Source organism: Cariama cristata, unplaced genomic scaffold (genome assembly GCF_000690535.1).
Source record: "Cariama cristata isolate BGI_N322 unplaced genomic scaffold, ASM69053v1 scaffold4013, whole genome shotgun sequence".
In the NCBI taxonomy this organism is placed as follows: domain Eukaryota; kingdom Metazoa; phylum Chordata; class Aves; order Cariamiformes; family Cariamidae; genus Cariama; species Cariama cristata.
In genome coordinates, this window is record NW_009610020.1 from 16,868 (window position 1) to 29,836 (window position 12,969).

Here is a 12,969-nt window from a genome sequence, read left to right on the forward strand (position 1 = left end):
CATTAGATCACACAATCCATTCACCAGCAGGTCCAAATTTCCTTGGTCTTTTTGCTGCCAACATATCTATAAAAGCCCTTGCTGTCACACCTGACATTCATCACCAGTCTCAGCTCCAGCCAAATCATGGCTTTCCTAATTCCACTCCTCCATACCAGAGCAGACATCCTCAATAGCCTTCCTGGGCCGTTTGCCTCCACATTCATCATCCATACATTTCCTTGTCACATTTGAGCTTGGGCAGAAGTCCCTGTTTAGCCAAGTCAGCCTCCTGCCATGCTTGTTTGGCATCCTGCACTTTTGGATGAGCTATTTTTTGTCACCGAAGATGAACCATCTCTCTTTCCTTTGCCCTTCTGGGAAGCTTACCGCAAGATCTCATCTGCAAGCTCCCTGCACAAGCCCAAGTCTGCTAAATCAGGCCAAAGTTTTGCTCTGCTACTTGCTTTCTTCATCTCCCTCAGGATCAGGAACTCCAATATCTCATGGCTGCCCCAGCCATAGCTACCATTAACCTTCATAACCATTGCTTCTGTGTTAGTGAGGCGCAGATCCACCAAGCACCTCCCTTATTTGGACTGTCCAGCATCTGGACTGAAAAAAATTGATGTCTCATACACTTCTGAAAGCTTCAGAATGTTAGCATCCTGTAGTTTTGCCCTTCCAGCACGTGTCCACATGGTAAAAGTCTCTCATGAGACTCCCATAGCTCGTGATTGGAAGGCTTCTTCCACTTGGTTTAATATGACTTCACTCACCTCTTCTTGATTAGGCACTCTGTGGCAAACAAGAGGAGAGTTCCTGACTGGTATCACCCTTCACTTCCTCTTAATGGTATCAGTTCTGACCTGTCAAAGAGGGATGGCTGGCCCATACCCTGACAGCTTGTTCCTCTTCTCCTCCTGCCAGATCTCTATAGTGCTCTCCAACTGGATGTATGCAGATAAAGCCTTTCGATGCTGCAAGTCACAACGTTACAGCTTCCACCTTCGTGCAAGTCTCATCCTCCAGGGCTGTATTCCAGCATAGCCTATAGCTGTCCCTCCTCCCTGACACATGGGGTTTGGGCTCCTTCACCTGCAGGACCTCTGTGAAGAACATGTCATTCTTCCATTTGCCTTTCCTGACACTACACAGTCTGCTCACCTTCACATGCATTTCCTTCACACCTCACAGGTGAGACCAATGTCACCTCTGGCTGCATAGACAGGCAGGACAGTAACATCAGGACTTTCATCTGAATTTCAAGCCAGGTCATTAGACCTCTGACGTGCCAGAAGTGATTGTTCCTCAGTCAGCAGACTGTGTCTTGCTGTATATCACTGCCATCATTATGCTGACTCTAGCAGTCTTGTACAGTCTTGAGCAGCACTTCTGGGTTGCATGAGCATGCCTTTCCATGCCAACTGTCTTGCTCCCGTTTGCACACTCTGTTCCCAGAGCTCCTGGTTGCTGACACGCCCTGAATATCAGTGAAGTAAGAACCCAGATGCAAGTCTGCTCCACTTCCTGGCAAGATCTCCTGGACAGGCAACTTTTCACACTGGTTTCTGTAGCAGTTTCACTCACCTCATGAATGCCAGTTGTGCCAGAGACACACCACAAGACCCTACATTGGAGGCTGAATCATTAAACTTCAGAAAAAAGGTAAATGAAGTGCTAAGGAGGTAGTCAATGGAGAAACATTAATGAAACTGAGCAAGGTATTAGCAAGACTAAGTGGTGTGCTAGGTATAATTCTCATCACTCATATTCAAGAAAAATTAAAACCCATGACATGAAAAGAATAACCACTAGAATAATCAGAGGAAGAAAAACTACATCTTGCAAGAGTTAAGAAATCAGCAGGTAACATTACGAATACATCAAAAGTATCTGTGGAATACACAGCATTTTCCTCCTCAGTGTAACCATACTCTAATGTATTTGGGTTCCTTTCCCAATATGAAACCCTGTTGCTTATTTACTCTGCAAAAGAAGCTGTGTTTTCAAAAATCTTACTTAGGGTGTTCCTTTTTTCCTGCAAATAATCTTGAGCTGCTCTTACTATCTGCTGGACAACTCCTGTAACCAGTAGCTGGACTGAAGGAGGATCCCAGGTCAGGAGGAGTCGGTGAAGCACACTCAAGAGTTCAACACCAAGGAGCTACAGTAAAACAAAACACATATAAAAAAATTAATTAGGACTTAACAATTCCTAATTGTTATGTCACTTGCTTATGATGAGCAAATACTTTTCTCACACAAAAATAATTACAGCTTTTGTAATCATCATCACAGATGAAAGACCAAGACCTAGAAAAAGCTGACTGTTGCAACATGCTCATACTGTACCTGGTCCTCTGCAATATGGATCCTGGCACAAGGGGAATCCAATAAAGTATGAAGTGCTTGTAAACAAGATGTAACATGCTCAACAGGCTCTTCAGGTCGTGGGGAACACAGAAACTGTATACTAACACCTGAAAAGAGCAATAATTAAAAAGAATGTTCACATCATCATAAAATCCACTTTTCTTTTTTAAATTTCTTTTTAAGTATAGCAGGTTCTTAACAACTTTAGAAAGATACAGATTTTCTCAATTCTTCTTCCTTTAAAGGAAAAGAGAGTTTATGTATTAGAAACAGCAGAATTGTATTCGCTTTCTCTTCCACACCATGCCTTCCCCAAAATTTGGCAGAAAAAATAATAAACAGTGACAGCAAGCAGCTTAGATTACTGAATGGAAATCCACACTTTGTTCTAAAGATCTGTAAGTCAGACTTCGGAATCCTTCAATTGTAAATTGAGTTTTATTTTATTGAACTCTTTTAAATGTAAAGATAACTGAGATAAAGTCAAGCCTCAAAAATTATGCAATATTCATATTATACATATGGTACTTAATTCTGGTTTTAAATATCTGTATATCTCAGCAAACTGTTGGCATTCCTCAGAATAAGTGACCACATCCATCTCTTAAAGCTGTTAGATAACAACAAAGGGAAACAGTGAGTGCTACTCAGAGGAGAAACTGATGCAAAAGCCAGTCTCCATGTGACATGTCAAATATCACTCTCTACTGAACTGTGTTTTTATGAGGGTGTGTATTTTAATTAACCTTACAGCTTTTCTGTCTTTGAAGTATAACATTTTGTATCATCTGAATTACACTACAGTGTAGAACAGTTCCTACTCATTTTATTCAATTACATAAACTAGATACACAACTTATCTATAAAAATCACAATAATCACACTGATAAATAGTCTGTCAAAGCTGTAAAGAACACAGGAGACAGAAATACGGAGAGGAGGAGACAAGAGATATTCTGAAACTTTACTGCCCAGACATATGATACATTTTAAACTTCCCAGACTTCAAGCAAAGTATCTCTTCTTATTCCTATACCATTTTGTACTATAATGTGCTGCTACTGAACTCTAAACTTGTAACTCTTACCCAAAATTAAGTGCATTCGATCTTTGTTTATCTCTGGCAAAGATTTAGTGGTAGGTGGAGTTCCAGGTGTCTGGTTTAACATAATGGTTGTAGCACGTTTCTGTGAATTGGGCATTGCTGCAGCAGTCTCTTCTGTTGACCCTGAAGCATTAAATCCTGTACTGTTTAGCCAAAGTGCCACTGCATGTAGTATGGGAGCCCAGGAGTTTCGGTAATGCAGTCTAGCTGTATCAATTGTTTCTGGAGTGTAAAATGCTCCCCCTGTTAAATTAGCAAAGCAAAGGTAAGTTCTGAAATTCTCTGCAAATAATAGACAAAAAGCATGTACTCTAAATTTATTACTTTATTTACTCTAGGTGTTTTTGACCATGTACACACTCAGATGTAATCCTTGTTAGCGACAGTGCATTCCAATTCTCCTTGTGAAGGAGCAACACTAGCAGCTCTCATAGGAAAGTGCAATGGCCACGATGGAACAGCAAGCAGAGAGCAAGAAAGGCAGGCAAAGTCATCAGGCCTTGCAGCATTTTTTATATAGAAAACTCATTCTTAACTCAGTAAAATATTTTAAGACAGTATCTGCCCTAATCTCAAGGACTAGGTTTTGCATTTGATATCAAAGGTGTAGAAGTATTCTTAATTCTACGAAGACATGGTCTTAATGATCTCTGTGATTCAGATAAAGAGTATCTTCATTGCAAATCGAAGGAAAAAAAGCACATTCAAACTTCCAACATACATTCCTATTACACAGAGGCAGAAATTTATCACTTGCATAAAAAACATGCCTAGCAAATAATATATAGAATAATTTGGAAGTATCGACTAAGGGTTTCTTTCTGTTTTTCACACCACCACAAAAAGAAATTCCAGTGCTTACCATCTGGTGGAAGTTGGGTAGCAAATTCAGCTGGTAAAGTTAAAAGAGCATAATCTTTCAGTGCAGCTAACCAGAGACGGCTAAGTGCAGGCAGCTCGGGTTGTACAAGTGTTATCAAACTGTCTGGTGGCAACTCATCTACAGCACCAAAATCATCCTCATCCTCCTCTGTGCTCTTTAAAGCACGCTTTGGTTTGGTCTCTGCTTCTTTCTTAATTTTCATGGCAACAACGTACACCTAGAAGAAAAACAGATATGAAAGTACATGCTATGAGATCCTAAAAAGAAAAAAAAGCAGCAGCCTTTCCCATGTGAAAGTAACAGATTCCATACACAGATTGACTCACCGGAAAATGCCTGGGAAAAAGAGACTGGCAATACAGTTACACTTTATTTAAACATTTTTGTTTTATTTCTACCAGTATGTAACACTTATGGGGCATAAACGGCACTTTCCTAAAACAATCTGGCTACACACTTTTTTACCAAAAAAGTGTCAATAACTGCTGCTCTACATAGACATATTGATTTAAGTAACTGATTTAATTAAATCAATGCATCCTTATTGCAAAGATTTCTTTAACCTATATTAAGAGCTACTAGATAAATTAGAATAATTGTCACTTTCTGGGAGCAGTTTAGGTATCATAAAGAATGAAAATGGCTTTAAATGTGTTACATGAATAGGAGAACATTTATATGTGTGTCTTTGGTAGATGCTATGAGAGGATAAAAGGATTTTCAAAAACTTAGATAAATATGGGAATAAGCAGAAGTATCAGACAAATACAGTAAAAAAATAAGCATTTTTAGAAAAGAAACAGAATAGAAATAAGGGTCCTCACACAACAGATGCTCCATATCAAAGCTGAAAATTACAGTACGGGGTGATTAACGTTACATAGATGAAATGTTAATATTTTCCTTTGTAATTTCAAGAGAAACTTCCAAGAAAATTTAATGAAAAAAACTCTACCCAAACCTTTAAGTGTTACACTAAGAGAAACGAAAATACCATTTGGGTAATTATACGTAGAGATCTATAGCATGCAAGTAACATTTCAGGAAGCAAGGCAATGTAAATAGTTCTAACACTGTCTTTTGTAAATCCTTATTTCTCATATTCCAGCCATTCCCCAACAGTATCTACATTAAGCCTAGTTAACTAACTGCAATATTTTCCCAGAATATAATTTAAGGTTGTTTGTATTTTTGCTTTTTTAAGTTTAAGAGCAATAAGATGGGAGGAAAATAAAAATCTGATAGGGTATGAGTGTATACTTTAATAGAGAAAAGTGCAGTAAAGCAAAGAACAATCAAGCCTCACTGTAAACATGGATCAACAGAGTGGCAGAAAAAGGAACAGAAAAAGATACAGAGATGAAAACATCCCAGGAGTGGAACTGCAACAGGTAAGGAGGGCAGGTGCAAGGTTCACTGGCTGAAGAGTCAGTGAGGTGTGAGGTTGCTATTACGCTGCAAAATCTTTTCAAACTTTGAAAGATTTAATGGTCAATGTTTACCTCGGCCCATGCTTTCAGAACTGCAAGTTTTTCCATAGTAGTCGCACTCTCTCGGTAAAGCTGGCTTGAAGATCCCTTTCCTGCTTGCACTTTATCCAGGGAAGAGACAAGAAGGTTGTGAACTCGGCGGAGATCATTCAGGTCACTTACAACCCCACTTCCTATCCAAGCGCTACATACCTAGACAATAAAGTTTAGAATCATTCTAAACTAGCAAAAACCTCAACAACCTTATAAAATAAAAAAATTAAATCTATAAGAACACAAAACCCAAAACAACCAACACAAAAAATTTAGCAGTTCTCTTCCTGCTTAATATAAAAAAATCCAAGGTTTTCCCTTTTTTCTCCCCACCCGTGGTAACAGAATTGCTCAGGTGAGTGGTAACAAAGGCTGTATTTGCAAAGCATGTTACAATGGAACTTAATAGATACATGGAAAACATTTTAAAATATTTTTAATCCTCTATAAATAAGTAATAACAATTTTCTTATTCTGTTCCCAAGTGTCTGGTCAAATCATTCAGGTAATGGGTCATTGCATTCAGTGTGAGGAATATATTGGACAGCAATTAATAAAAGTACATCTTTAAAAACCTTTATATTAAGTCTCCATACTAATGAGAAGCTTTCAAGATCATTAATGCCAAGAAAACTCCTAGGAATGAGTGAAATAAAAAGCTTTAAACAACTGGGTTCTGGCCTGGAACCAACAGTTCTAGATCTAGAACAATCAATAGAGATATGGTGGACAACAGTTGGGTGTCTCCCCACTATTCACTTGAATTGGACCCAAACAGGTACTTAAAATACAAACAACATACAGATCGGCTGCTCCTGTCTAGTGCTATACATTGGCATTCATTCTCTGAAACACATTCACACCCAGACCTAATGCAGGCAATTGAAGAATTCTGGAGCAGCAGCTTTTCTATAAAAAGGGACAAGTTGTTTCACAAGAGCTGCTCTGATTCTGGTTGGTGATGCTACAAGGACAAGGAACAGCAGCAAAAAAAACCCACAGAACTCAAGCAGTTCAGGTTTTACAAACTCTTTTTTCATGGCATTTTTGTCCTATCTCCAATTTATTTACTTTGCTTTTAGAGAACCAGTTCCATGAAAGCCTTTGGGGAAGGGCCTCTCATGATCTGGAATGATGGACAGATTTAAAGTAAAGTAAACACAAAAAGCATCCCAAAGGTGCCCAAGACAAGGCTGCTGAAAATCTGTCACAAATCCGTAATTCCTTCACAGTAGGACTAAGACCAGCTTCACTCCTGCTGCTGGGCAAGTCAACAGCTGTTTCAGTAATGACATAAAACTGTAACACCATCAAACTCATTCAGTGCAGCTCATCTCTGTCTGTGTAACTTCTAGAGGGAGTTAAATATCCAAACCTAATCTCCAACCATTTGATCCTGTAAGTAAGTGCACACATCCGCTTTGAAACTGGTTGAATAGGGAAGACTTTGAGAAGTTATAAGGAATGTTACATGTTTTCACACAAACTGCCTCTCCATCTAGCTTTAAATGCACAGAAGCATTCTGTAAGGTAAGATGAGCATCTTCTTTCCAATGTATAGATAACAAATTATGCCATATTGGATCTATCCTGACAAGTTTTGCTGGAAATTAAGAGTATAAAACACCACCGCAAAAAACACAGTCCTGCTGGACCAAGATTTACTAAACAAAACTCACAAACTTTAGTTTTAAAACTCACATTTGCATAGCTAACTAAACTGCTGCTTTAAACTACAGTAGTAATTTATGAAATCACATACCAGATACTAAGACAGCTATGTTGCTGATAGCTGATTTAAACTACAGCAGCACAAGATCAGACACACACACAAAAAAATAATCTTTCACTGAATTTTCACTGCAAGGTTGTTACTATGACTGTAATGAGAATGCTCAGATCTCCTAAAAATCTAAAATAGAGTATTAATCTGAATGGAAGTTTAGTGTTTAAAGGTAAATTACCACTAATCCAAATATTTGATCAGACTGAAAGGCATCTCGATAAATACATTACTATTGGTCTCATTAAGCAAGGGTTTTTTTTTGGTGGGGTGGGTTTTTTTTTTAGTAACAAATGCAGAGTTGATATGAAGACATAATTGGTTTCAGGGAGACTAAATATTTTTTGATATAGCTCCCTAAAGGGACTTCTGCAATTCTGAGGAACAAAATATATTACTAGGAGACACAAAAGATGTTGCAAAAACATCATGGCTTAGGTTTACAAAATTTTCCAGTCATTTGCTTGTACTTCTCTTCTGCATCCTTCTTCCAAAGAGAAGGAAAATCAGTTTGGCTTATACTATCTGAACATTTTCCTCAGTACCTGGCAGGCTTTTGCAGTTATATCAGATGGTGTATCTTGGGAAAAAGCTGGCCTCAGAGCAGCTCCAACCTGTTGATAGGAAGAAAAATAAAAAAATCCAACTAAAACAATAGTGACACAACATTCTTCATCTCACCTTCTTTAAGGCTCAAGCCTTAAAGAAGAAGAAAGACATGTTCATAAAGAACAAGAAAGACATGATTTCTGGTTTTGGCATTATAGTTACACCCCAAACTTATCCTTGCTGTCTAGCAGACATTTGCAATAGTATTCTTTAAACAACAAAGTTCTAAACCATTTTTTTCCTGCTTGCCCATTGCCTCTTTAAGCCTCAACTACCTTTGTCAAATACTGGTTTTGGCTGGCCGGCCATGCCCAGAGAGTGGGAGTGAATGGAGCTAAATCCAGTTGGCGGCCGGTCACAAGCGGTGTTCCCCAGGGCTCAGTGTTGGGGCCAGTTCTGTTTAACATCTTCACTGATGATTTGGACAAGGGGATCGAGTGCATCCTCAGTAAGTTTGCAGACGACACCAAGCTGGGTGGGAGTGTTGATCTGCTGGAGGGTAGGAAGGCTCTACAGAGGGATCTGGACAGGCTGGATCGATGGGCCGAGACCAACTGTATGAGGTTCAACAAGACCAAGTGCCGGGTCCTGCACTTGGGTCACAACAACCCCATGCAACGCTACAGCCTTGGGGATGAGTGGCTGGAAAGCTGCCCGGCAGAGAAAGACCTGGGGGTGTTGGTCGACAGCCGGCTGAACGTGAGCCGGCAGTGTGCCCAGGCGCTTTGAGAGATGGTTTAGTGGGTTTAGCGGTTTTGGCTGGCATGGTGGCATCAGATGTACGGTTGGACTTGATGATCTTTGAGGTCTCTTCCAACCATAATGATTCTATGATTCTATATGTGGTGTTATCTTCCTTCTGTTAACTGAGTATCCTTTTAATCATTGAAAGTATTACAGGTGCAGTTTATGCTAAGGCTTAAGAAGCCAATGACTTTTTGATGTCCAAAGGAACAGAGATGCAAAATCAAATGTTTACGGTTGGATCTGCATCAAGTTGCCAAAATGACAAACACTGACAAAAAAGCCTTTTAGGCAGTTGTTATAAGGCAGCATTTTTCTGAAACAAAAGGAACTGAGTCAAAGAGACAGAAGCAATGGTTACAGCACTACAGAAGGAAGAAAAAGGCAGGGAGTGAAAGGGATGAAAGCCTGCCTTTAAAAACTATTTGCAAAGATCCTGAAGACACAGTGAAGACAAAAGAGGTGAAAGAGTTAAGCTACGCAACAAAATAAAGCAATAATACCCCAAAATAAATCTTCATCTACCCATCTCCCATTCCTGTAGTTTTCATATATTCATTAATTCCCAAGAAAACAGATTTATTAGATTCAATCTGAAACTGAATCAGTGCTATTTTCCAATTCCTAATTTTACAAATGAAATGCCACTCTTGCCAAAATTAAAACGGAACTTGTAATATTTGGCTTTCAAGAATCAATAGTTACTGAATTTTCACTTTCATCAGCTACTAAATTACAATAAATAGGACGAGATACAAAAATAAATTTTGAAGAGGTAAATAAAAGTGTCTCTTCAGTACATTTCACACACAAAAAATCTCTTCACAGGTCTTTGGAAGTTACAAAATGTTCTCAAAGCTAATACTGGCATATTGGTATAAATACACAATTTCCTGAACTTATAAGGGAGGTCTCACATTAGCCTGATACTGCTCCAGTATCACATGGCCTGGAAACTCTGGCTCAGGAACTGATGCAAATTTCTTGATAATGTCTTCAAGAGCTTGAAGACCCGCCATTCGTAACTGGTTGCTGTGATCAGTCGCAGCCATGAATGCCATTCGAATAAGGTCAGAGAGATGGAGTACCAAGAAGTCATCTTCAAACAAACAAAACAGAAGAACTATTTAGCATCTTAAAAGTTAGCTAACATGTGAGATATTTGTAATATTGTCCTCACTGACATGTACAAGTTTTACCTGTTCTTTTTCAAAGGTCCACATTTAGGGCATGGAAGAAGGCCGGAAAGAATGTAACCTATTTTTCTGTCTTCCCCGTCCCCCCCCCTAAAATGATACAAGGACTTTTATTCCTAAGACAACCTTAAAAAATTAAGCACAAATTTGAAACAAAATGAAATATATGATATACAGAAATTGCATTGAATAGAGTATGTAAATGTGGCTGAGTAGCTTAGAAGAGATTAGAAGTAAAGCTAATTTTAGTGACCCCCCCCCAAAACCTACAGAAAATCTTCAAGGCGATTCCTGTTGGAGCCCTGTGCTTACAGTGACCCCTGCTGATAAAGGAAAACCTCACCAAGTTTGAACACCTAAGAACAGAGCGTGCCTCTAATTCTCCTCCCAAAAGCCAGATCTAAGGCTGTAAGCGAGCAGCAGACAACATGCAGAAAAGAACAATACATAAGTCAGTAACATTTCTGAAAGGATTATTCTTCTCTATTTATTATTTCTTTCCTTACTCTCAATTTGAAATTACCAGATCTTGTACAACTAATATGAAAATAAATAAATTTTAAAACATAATAGCCAGGGTGGCTAACAAAATCCACAAATTATGAAAGCTCTACATGTTTTCAAGTCTCAAGGTAAAAAAAGAGAATTTTATGTTGTAGCTGAAATTTTTTAGAGGCATGTCAGTAAAGCAAAACTAGCAATCACTTAAAAACTACAAAGTAGTGAAGTCTGCACTTACTTTTTTAGACCACCACAGATATTAGTAAAATTTACATTTTTTGGAACTTGAAGTTGAGGGGAGTAGAAGTTTGCTGAGTTTTTGTTTTTACAATGACCTCAAAACACATAAAGGTCACTTTAAATAAATTCAGAGATGTAAATTCTCAGCATTATTATATGCAGTCCTCTGCACGATCCTATAAGCAGCAGTTAGATCCTATAAGCAGCAGTTATTTCATGATTTTCTCTATAATACAACACTATCTCAAAATAAACTTTCCCAAAACTCTTCCCTCACTCTTCAAACAGTGACCTCAGCCTCAAATCAAGATTCTCACAGAACCAATGCACAGTGCTTCAACCAGACTGCATCAAAGCAACACAAGCAGACTAGATAAATCTCCGTATCATAACAGACGCCCTCAACACAGACACTAAAATCCATTAATCCCATGCATTCTCATCATATTCATCCTACATACACAAAGTCCTCCTGAGCGCTACATGGGTGAAAGCAAACAATCACTATGCACCAGAACCAATACACAGGGACAACTCAACACAAGGACAGAAACCTCCTACCATCTGTTAGAAAAATGTTTCCTCACAAAAGAACTACGTCATCTCTGACCTCTCAATTTTGATCCTCTAACTCATAAAAGTTCTTAAAAATATGAGCTTTAAAACTAATATTCATCATTCTCACGGATACCAAAAGAATGAACTTTTTAACAAAGCAGCTGGGTCCATGTCTTATTGTAACTCCCTCTCACATCCACCTCTCTCCACCAATGCCACAGCATTGCTCTGGCCTTATCTCTTTTTTCTTTCCTAGCATCCCTTTGGTCTGGAGATGCTAAAACAACCTCTGAAGTCTAATTCATTGCTGGTATTATGTTAAACTCGGAAACTGTTCCCAGCTTACCCTTAGCTAGATGTTTACTGCTGCTATTTCAGACTGGAGAAAAGGTTTGCAAATCTAACGGGTATTTTTTCCAAGCAGATCAGTCTGTCAGAATTTATTTCTCTAGCAAACTTCATTCTTTCTGTTCATGGTACAGTAACTACAGTGGTTATACAACCACAGCTTTATTGACTTTTGCTGGCCATTTCCTTTGTTTTTAACCATTTGAATGAAAGGGTAACTGCTTATATTTTTTTCTTGGTTGTGTAATCTTAAGCTGTAAAGAGGTGTCAAAAATAAAGAAAGAAAGAAATAAAACCAAAACATGCACATTCTGTAATTACTTTTTGGGTTTTTAAGTCTGGCCGAACGAGCCAGTGCCAGATCGAAGTGCGCCTTGTTCGCATTCTCACACAGCATGATAACTCGGCACAGACAGTCTGCTGCAAACACACGAGTTGCCCAGCGAGGTGCTACAGAAGGCTTGGATTTATCCTCTTCACCCAAGGTGGTAAACATTGTATCGTCATCCATCTCGTCCTTCTTCTCCGATTCCTCATCCTTCCCTCCTCCCAAGGGAGCAGCAGTGCTCATGTCTACAACACAGAACAATTAAAAAAAAAAACAACAAACCAAACCACTGTTAGAATCCACAGAAGACAGCTGAGGATATATTCAAGTTTTTCCTTACACTCAGATTCAAAACAGTCCAATTCTTCCGTTGAAACAGCAACATTTGAAAAATGTCAGAAGGCATAGGAATAGCAATAAAAGAAATGTTTTTCACCTCTAATCTGGGCTATATTACCCTTTATTTGGTTTAAATTATATGAAATAAATTCCTGTAACATTAATTCTCCACAGATACCAACTATAGCTGAATCCCGTATCTAAACTTCTCAGCTTTGAAAATTAACCCATTAATTTGCCAATAAACACGGTAAGGACATTACTAGGCTCAGAATCAAAGAATCAGCATGGCTTTGAACTATTCAGCTCCTCTTTCAAGTAAAAGCTAGAGTGCATGTTAAAATGAAACAAAACTACAAAGTTTCAGGCCATGGGACAGTTATGCAGCCAAGTAGGCAGTTTATGGCACCCACAAATGTGCTTAATATTCAAAAAATCCTTTTTTCTAAGCATGGCT

At 38.6% G+C, this 12,969-nt stretch overlaps 1 protein-coding gene across 2 annotated transcripts in view; it reads right to left on the bottom strand.

Annotated features, from left to right (window-relative positions):
- The window catches only part of HEATR5B (HEAT repeat containing 5B), a 56,467-nt gene that overhangs the window by 13,933 nt on the left and 29,565 nt on the right, over window positions 1-12,969 (bottom strand). For both annotated transcript variants that reach the window (XM_009697731.1, XM_009697732.1), the window contains exons 23-30: window positions 12,167-12,418; window positions 9,920-10,101; window positions 8,195-8,263; window positions 5,846-6,025; window positions 4,323-4,560; window positions 3,443-3,703; window positions 2,335-2,462; window positions 2,002-2,146 (exon numbers count right to left, since the gene is read on the bottom strand). In XM_009697731.1, coding sequence (XP_009696033.1) covers window positions 2,002-2,146; window positions 2,335-2,462; window positions 3,443-3,703; window positions 4,323-4,560; window positions 5,846-6,025; window positions 8,195-8,263; window positions 9,920-10,101; window positions 12,167-12,418 — 1,455 coding nt within the window. The remainder of the gene's footprint in view (window positions 1-2,001; window positions 2,147-2,334; window positions 2,463-3,442; window positions 3,704-4,322; window positions 4,561-5,845; window positions 6,026-8,194; window positions 8,264-9,919; window positions 10,102-12,166; window positions 12,419-12,969) is intronic.